Source organism: Ipomoea nil, unplaced genomic scaffold (genome assembly GCF_001879475.1).
Source record: "Ipomoea nil cultivar Tokyo-kokei standard unplaced genomic scaffold, Asagao_1.1 scaffold3251, whole genome shotgun sequence".
In the NCBI taxonomy this organism is placed as follows: Eukaryota; Viridiplantae; Streptophyta; class Magnoliopsida; order Solanales; family Convolvulaceae; genus Ipomoea; species Ipomoea nil.
Window position 1 is genome coordinate 1,265,550 of NW_017619679.1, and position 8,822 is coordinate 1,274,371.

At 38.3% G+C, this 8,822-nt stretch overlaps 1 protein-coding gene across 1 annotated transcript; it reads right to left on the bottom strand.

The window, feature by feature from the left end:
* Nucleotides 1-6,405: 6,405 nt before the first annotated feature.
* On the bottom strand, nt 6,406-7,891 carry LOC109169143. Its single transcript, XM_019318020.1, has 3 exons — nt 7,304-7,891; nt 6,630-7,192; nt 6,406-6,544 (listed from the first exon to the last, which is right to left on the bottom strand). The coding sequence occupies exons 1-3, from the start codon at nt 7,889-7,891 to the stop codon at nt 6,406-6,408; spliced, it is 1,290 nt and encodes a 429-aa protein (XP_019173565.1).
* Between the last annotated feature and the right edge of the window lie 931 nt (nt 7,892-8,822).

The following is an 8,822-nucleotide window of genomic DNA, read 5'->3' on the forward strand; positions in this document are numbered from 1 at the left end:
GAGAGCTATTTAAGGTTGTTAATAGTACGTAGTTGGATTAAATTAATTTGTGTTCAATTAGTCCTAATCATCTTCAGTTAGGCACTTCGACCTAACCATTTCTTACCATTATTTTTGGGCTGACATTTGTTTTGATTTTTGGTTTAATTTTATTTGAAGATATGAATTTCTAAAGAAACAAGAATGATAATAATTTTCTTTTGAAATTTGGAGTATCACATCGGGTGGATGGGAAAGGAAGAATCCCACATATACAGTGCCTTCTAAAACAATTTTCTCCTAGATGTGTATGTGTATGAGGTGGGCTGAGGCTATTTGGTGCAAAGCCGATACGAGCTAGTGAGATGCTAAGTGCATGACGGTGGGGTAAGTTATTGACATTCACAATCATGACGGTTGATCGAAGTGAATTTGATGTGCTTCCGGACATCATTAAATCTTTAAAAAGAAAATCAATAGCTACAACTTGCACTGGATTTTTGCATATTTTCCTAAGAAAAGGGTCAAATAAGCTTGTAAACTTTACCTAAAAAGTCGATTAGTCCTCTTAACTTTTAAAAAGTGCAATTACATACACCCTTTAACATGTTATATATATATATATATATATATATATATATATATATATATATATATATATATATATATATATATATATATTGAGGCAATGATGTCCAAAAACTGGTAAATGACCTGCTATTACAGGCCATTAGGGTTCCCACATCAATTTTATCCATCTCCGACGACAATCCGGCGGCTGGCACGACCGAACCGTCATCGTCTACCTGAGAAGGCGAATTGTTCGCCTTCTCCATGGAAGGCGACCAACTACTGGTCGCTACGCCGGGGATGACTCCCCTTCCATATGAGAAGGTGTGTAGTTGGTCATATTGCTTAATTACATGGTTTGTACTAAGTTGCCCTTTCCACTGCCATACTAGTTGAGATGAGATATTGAAAAAATTTCAACTCAAATTGCATTAAAATATATCAGAAAAATGTATCAATTGCACATATTTTGCTTGTTTTATAATTCGATTGCACATTTTTTTTAGTCCAGTAACACAATTATATAACACCAAAATCAATAATAGGAATATATCGCCAGCATGGGCAGCTCAACTAGTCATAGAGGTGAAGTTTGGAAAGAATGACCAGGGATCGAGTCTCACCAGCGGCAGTACTGCATTAGCACATGGCAATCATGTGATTTCATACCAACCAATTTAAGGTCCTTCATGTTAGATGAATAGCCAGATGGAACCTTGACAGCTATAAAGACTTGTTTTTTTCCTTTTATCATGTGATTTCATACCAACCAATTTAAGGTCCTTCATGTTAGATGAATAGCCAGAAGGAACCTTGACAGCTATAAAGACTTGTTTTTTTCTGTTGAGATTAATAAGAACAAGAAAAATAATAATGGCAGTAAAGGATAAAGAAGACAAGATTTACGTGGTTCGGCAATGTGCCTACATCCACGGGAGTGAAAGTATTCTCTTATTATTTGTGATGGTGTACAAGGTGATGAGATACATTGATTATATTTATAGGCATATAATCTCCCTTTCACTCCTATTCCTTATATGAGACAAACTCATATTCCTAATCCTTATATGAGACAAACTCATATTCCTAATCCTTATATGAGACAACCACAACAAATCTCCACCTTGGCGAATATGCTCTCTATGAGAAAAAGATAACTCAACAAATCTCTACCTTGGCGAATAAGCCCTTTAGGAGAAAATACTTATCTAACCATCTCCACCTTCACAAATAAGCCCTTTAGGAGAAAAAACTCATCTCATAGTCTCCCTGGATTAGGACCACCATGTTCATTTAACATCTGGAAACACCCAACAAGTCCAAACAATGTTTGAACTTGTCACTAGTAACTGCCTTTGTCAACATATCTGCTGCATTCTCACTTGTATGAATTTTCTGCAACAAAATCTCACCAGAAGCAACCAACTCTCTGACCTTATGAAACCTTACATCAATATGTTTGGTTCTGGCATGGTATACTTGATTTTTAGCTAAGAAAATGGCACTTTGATTGTCACAGTGTAATTGAACTCCATCTTGCTCAATACCCAACTCCTTAATCAAACCTGAAAGCCACAAAGCCTCTTTAGCTACCTCAGTCACAGCCATGTATTCTGCTTCAGTTGTAGACAAAGCTACAATAGACTGAACTGATGATCTCCAGCAAATAGGACCACCCCCAAGAGTAAAAACATACCCTGTTGTAGAACGTCTATTATCCATGTCACCAGCATAATCAGAATCCACATATCCCATGAGTACATGCTCATTCTGTTGACTTCCAAATACAATACCATGCTCCATAGTGCCCCTTAAGTACCGGAGAATCCATTTAACTGCTTCCCAATGCTGCTTCCCAGGTTTAGACATGTACTTACTAACTTGGCTAACAGCATGAGCCAAATCAGGTCAAGTACAAACCATTGCATACATTAAACAGCCAACTGCACTAGCATAAGGAACCTTTGCCATATTTTCAATCTCACTAACTGTTTGGGGACACTGACTGGATGAGAGTTTAAAATGATTAGCCAAAGGGGTACTAACCGGTTTAGACTTACTCATCCCAAACCTGTCAAGAATTTTCTCTATATAACTCTGTTGAGTTAGCCACAACTTTCTTGCACCTCTATCCCTGTGAATTTCCATGCCAAGAATTTTCTGTGCAACTCCTAAGTCTTTCATATCAAATTCCTGACCCAACAACACTTTCAATGCAGTAATATCATTCATACTCTTAGCAGCAATCAACATATCATCCACATGCAGTAACAGAAAAATAAAAGAACCATCACCAAGGCTTTTAACATAGACACAACAATCATACTCACAACGAGTATAGCCAATTTGAATCATGTAAGCATCGAACCGCTTGTACCACTGCCGTGGAGCCTGTTTCAGCCCATACAAAGACCTCTTGAGTCGACAAACCAGATGCTCACCTCCGGTTTTAACAAACCCTTCAGGTTGCTTCATGTAAATTTGCTCATCTAGATCACCATGTAGAAAAGCAGTTTTCACATCCATTTGTTCCAAATGCAAATCCCAAATGGCTACCAAAGCAAGTACTAATCTGATAGAAGTATGTCTAACAACAGGAGAGAAAACCTCATCATAATCTATCCCCTTCTGTTGAGAAAACCTCTTCGCAACTAACCTAGCCTTAAACCTTTCCCTTTCTTTTTCTGATACTGGTGGCTTCTTCCTATAGACCCACTTGCACCCTATAGCCTTCTTTCCTTGAGGAAGTTGAGCTAACTCCCAAGTATGATTATGATGTAAAGACTCCATCTCCTCAATCATACCTTCCATCCATTTATCTTTCTCCTGGCTAGAAATAGCCTCTTGAAAGGTAACTGGATCATTATTAGAAACAAGAAGTGCAAAAGAAACCATATCCTCAAACCCATACCTACTAGGTGGTTTGACATTGGTGCGTCTCGGTCTATCTCTAGCCAAACTGTAATCTCATAAATTTTCTGAACCCGAACCTGCTGCAGATGTAGAATCTGCAACTTCTTGAGTCTCAACCGTAGGTGGATTAACTACTTTCTCACTCAAAGGTACACGATCCATATCCACTTCTACTGTGCTAGAACCATCAACTAGTGTATCTTCTTTCTTTGACTGGAACATGAAATTCTCATCAAACACTGCATCTCTGCTAATCACCACCTTTTTGGTTGCAGGATCCCAAAACTTATATCCTTTTACACCTTTCTTATAACCCAAAAAGATGCACTTCTTCGACTTGGGATCTAACTTTGATCTCTCATCACCTGGAATAAGAACATAGCTAGGACAACCAAAAACTCGTAAGTGATCAAAACTTACAGGATTACCTAACCAAACCTCCTCAGGAACCTTGCCACCAAGTGATGTCCGTGGTGATCTATTGATCAAGTAACATGCCATGTTCACTGCTTCTGCCCAAAAACACTTAGAGAGCCCAGCATTCAATCTGAGACACCTTGCTCTCTCAGCAATGTTTCTATTCAGCCGCTCAGCAACACCATTCTGTTGTGGTGTCTTACGCACTGTATAGTGCCTTTGAATTCCATGTTCTGCACAGAATTTCTGAAATTCTTTCTCAGTATATTCTGTCCCGTTGTCAGACCTCAGGTACTTGATTTTTCTTCCAGTCTGGTTCTCAACCTCGGCTTTCCACAACTTAAATTTCTCAAACACTTCAGATTTATGTTTCAAGAAATACACCCAGACTTTCCTAGAAAAATCGTCAGTAAATGTAACATAATATCGAGAGCCACCCATTGAAGGTTCCCTGGTAGGTCCCCAAACATCAGAATGCACATAATCCAGAATCCCTTTAGTTTTATGCTGCCCAGTAGAAAAACTGACTCTAGTCTGTTTCCCAAGGACACAGAACTCACAGAAATCTAGATTACAACATTTAACTCCTTTTAACAAATTCCTTTTGTGCAAATCAAACAGACCACGTTCACCAAGGTGACCCAAACGTAAATGCCACAACCTAGTAGTATCATCACTAGACTCAACAGAATGTGTTCCACCTACAACAGTACTACCCAACAACCTATAAATGTTCCCTGTGGTCCTTTTCCCTTTCATCACAGTTAAAGCACCCTTACTAATTTTAATGGTTTCCTTATCACTCTCAGACTTATGAATAAAACCATTAGCATGCAAACTGCCAAGAGAAATCAGGTTCTTAGTTAATCCCGGTATATGTCTGACATCATGCAAAGTTCTGACAATACCATCATACATCTGGATGTTAACATCACCAATACCTATGATATTATGACATCTATCATCACCCAGAAAAACAGAACCGAAAGTACCTGACTTATAGGTTGTGAACCACTCCCTGTTAGGTGTAATATGATAAGAGCATCCTGAGTCTAGAATCCAAGCATCTGATAACTTACTCGATGAAACTGCTAGAACATCACCTTCACTATAATCTGAGTCATCAGCATGCACCACGTTCGCCGCCTCTTGTTGTTTTTTTCAACTTTGGACAATCTCTCTTTATGTGCCCAATCTCATAACACTTGTAGCACCGGATTTTCCTGCTATTTCTGGACTTAGACCTAGAGTTTTTCCTCCCAGAATTACCCTTCTCTTGTTTCCTTCCACGATCCTGACCCTCTTTAGCATACAAACTTTCACCAACAGACGATCCATCTCCTACACTCTGCAAGCGCTTATTATGAGCCTGTAGGGCCGCAGAGATCTCGCTGTATTTAACCGTGCTTTTCCCGTATGTTAGAGTAGTCACCAGATGTTCAAAAGAAAAAGGTAATGAACATAGCAAGATCATCGCCTTGTCTTCATCTTCAATCTTGAAATCAAGCCTGACCAGATCTGAGATTATCTGATTGAAGACATTAATATGATGCACCAAGTCTGAACCCTCCTGCATCTTAAGCCCATAAAGCCTTTGCTTTAGATACAGTTTGTTCGTTAGAGATTTTTCCGTGAACTGAGTTTCCAATTTATCCCAAATTTCTTTTGGGGCTTCCAGGGCCATAACGTGATACACAATTCCATCGTCTAGGCATAACCGAATGGTTCCTGCCGCACGCTCCTTCAAATCTTCCCAATCATCCTCTTCCAGATTAGCTGGCTTATCCGCCTTCAAAGTTTTCAGAAGACCCTGTTGTGCCAACAAATCCTTTACCCTAGATTGCCACAACCCAAAATTCCCTGTACCATCAAATTTTGATACCTCGAATTTTGTACTTGAACTAGCCATCTCAACTATGCTCTGATACCAATTTGTTGACATTAATAAGAATAAGAAAAATAATAATGGCAGTAAAGGATAAAGAAGACAAGATTTACGTGGTTCGGCAATGTGCCTACATCCACGGGAGTGAAAGTATTCTCTTATTATTTGTGATGGTGTACAAGGTGATGAGATACATTGATTATATTTATAGGCATATAATCTCCCTTTCACTCCTATTCCTTATATGAGACAAACTCATATTCATAATCCTTATATGAGACAAACTCATATTCCTAATCCTTATATGAGACAAACACAACATTTTCCTTTTTAGACAGAGTATAACAAGCTGGAGGTAAGTATGTCATCTTTCCAGATTCTTGTGGTGCTAATTGAGTCCTTATCCCCATTTCTACCATATCTTTTCTAGCTTTAATACCATCTTTCATCTTACCTTGAATATTCAACAATGTCCCGATAATGCTATCACAAATATTTTTCTCCACATGCATTACATCAAGACAATGTCGAACAGATAAGTGCCCCCAATATGGTAAATCCCATAATATAGACCTCTTTTTCCAAATACCCTTTTGACTTGTTTTTGAAGTTTTTCCCCACACATTATCAATGTTTTTGACTCATTCATAAACAACATCCCCTGATAATGGTAAGCGAGCAACTCCAGTCTCAGATTTTCCATTGAAAGTTTTTTTCCTTTTTCGATAAGGATGGTCAATAGGTAAAAAGGTTCGATGACTCATGAACACATTTTTCCTACTGTTGTTCAACTAAAGATCAAATGTTTCATCTTCACAAACAGGGCATGCCTTAGCCCCTTTAGTAGTATACCCTGACATGTTACCATATGCTGATTGTGCAGAACAGCATGGCTCGTAAAGTGAAGTTGGTTTGACTATGAGCATCAAATACTGTCACACCTTCATTCCACAACATCTTTAAATCTTCAATAAGCGGTGCCAAGTACACATCTATGTCGTTTCCTGGTTGTTTAGGACCAGATATTAGCAATAATAACATGATGTACTTGCGCTTCATACACAACCACGGAGGAAGATTGTAAACTGTTAAAAGAACTGGCCAAGTGCTATGGCGACTGCTCATGTTACCATTAGGATTCATTCCATCTGTGCATAGTCCAAGCTTAAGATTTCGATTTTCAGCACCGAAATCTGGAAACTTCTTATTAATGTTCTTCCACTGAGGAGAATCGACAGGATGTCTCAACTTTCCATCTTCTTTTCTCCCACTAGCATGCCATTGCAAATTCTTCGCATCCTTTGCATTTGCAAACAAACGTTTGAATCTTGGAATCACCGGTAGATACCACAACAACTTCGCTGGAGGACCTTTCTTCTGCTCACATGCATCATCGAGCCCTTTTTGTTTATAACGCGATGCTCCACACTTCGGACACACATGCAAGTCTTTGTTTTAATTCCAATACAAAATACAGTCGTTTGGACATGCATGGATCCTTTCAATCTCCATACTCAACGGACATAACATTTTCTTTGCCTCATAAGTTGAACAAGGAAGTTCATTCTCAATAAGAAGCATGCCTTTTAAAAGCTCTAATAACTCCGTGGAACGCTTATCACTCCACTTATTTTTTGCTTTTACGGTATACAATTTAAGCACTGCTGATAACTTTGTAAATTTACTACATCCAGAAAACAAAGGTTTTCCAGAACTCGCAAAAAAACTTTCAAACTCTTGAGGCATTTCATTCAAATCCCCTTGCATATCACGCATCATTTCATCTAGCCGATCATTGTCTCCATCATTTCCAACATTATTTTCATTACTTTGATCTTTCTCTACATTTTTTCTACATTCTCTTTGATTAGTACTGTTACTAGTAAGGACAGTTTCACCATGCCATATCCACCAGTCATATCCTAGCTTAAAACCACGACGTATCAAATGTTCCTTAATTTGTTCAGAACTACGAAACTTTTTTAGATTTCTACAATCATAACAAGGACACACTATATAATTTTCACCAATTTTACTTGCATATTCCTCGGCAATTTTAACAAACTCTTGAACCCCATGAACATATTCAAGTGTATTGTGTTTTTTATACATCCAACTCCGATCCATATCTCATATATATTGTCACAGAACATTTAAGAAATGATAAATGAGTTAGTTTCTTAAGTTATAACTTAGAGGTTCAAATTGAAGCTTTAACTAAATAATTTTAAATTAACTAATTCATAAGATAATGGTTGGTCAAATATGATTCCAATACAAAATAAGAGAAGTACTTTAGTAATTACAAGTTCATATCATATTTTAGTCAATAACCTATGCTTAGATGCATTAATTTTCTATTGTAATATATGGTACTACGAAGTTCACGTACCATAGTTTTATCTTAAATTCGGAAGCAAATGAAGTTGATAATCTATGAAACCTCAAGAAGTATGAATAAAATATGAAACTAAACAATACTCTATAGCCCTATCTACCAAACATGTACCACCAATCACAATTTATTTTGCACAAATTTGTCAATAATGCCTAACATATACAATAATACACAACAAATTTGTCAACAATGCCTAACATATACAGTAATACACAACAAATTTGTCAACAATGCCTAACATATACAATAATACACAACAAATTTTAAAATAAATAAACAACAATAAAAAATAACAAAAAAATAATTACTGATTTTAGAAAAAAAAAAATTTTTTGAAAACTACGTATGCACCTGCGGTCAGCCGGCGGCCGGCGTTCGTAGCAGCGGCGGTGGTTGGCGTGCGAGGCAGCAGCGGCGAACAGCGATGAACGGAGGCGTCACCGGCGGTGAGCTCGGGCGGCAGCGTCGACGAGCTTGGAGATGAAGAGCGCCGATGAAGCAGCGACTTGAACGGGAGTGGGTGATGGAGAGCGGCGAACGGCTGATGGACGGCAGGGAAGGCTGGAGAGCGGCAGACGGCGGGTCGGCTGAGAGCGGCAGACGGCGATTCGCCACTGCTACAGACGGCTGGAGGCTTCTGAACTGAATTTCGATTGTTAG

Coding starts and splice junctions, on each gene's coding strand:
- LOC109169143 (XM_019318020.1), bottom strand. CDS start 7,891: ATGGATCGGAGTTGGATGTATAAAAAACACAATACACTTGAATATGTT. Junction 7,193..7,303: donor TTCCTTGTTCAACTTATGAG/GCAAAGAAAATG, acceptor GTGTGTCCGAAG/TGTGGAGCATCGCGTTATAA. Junction 6,545..6,629: donor TTCTGCACAATCAGCATATG/GTAACATGTCAG, acceptor GTTGAACAACAG/TAGGAAAAATGTGTTCATGA.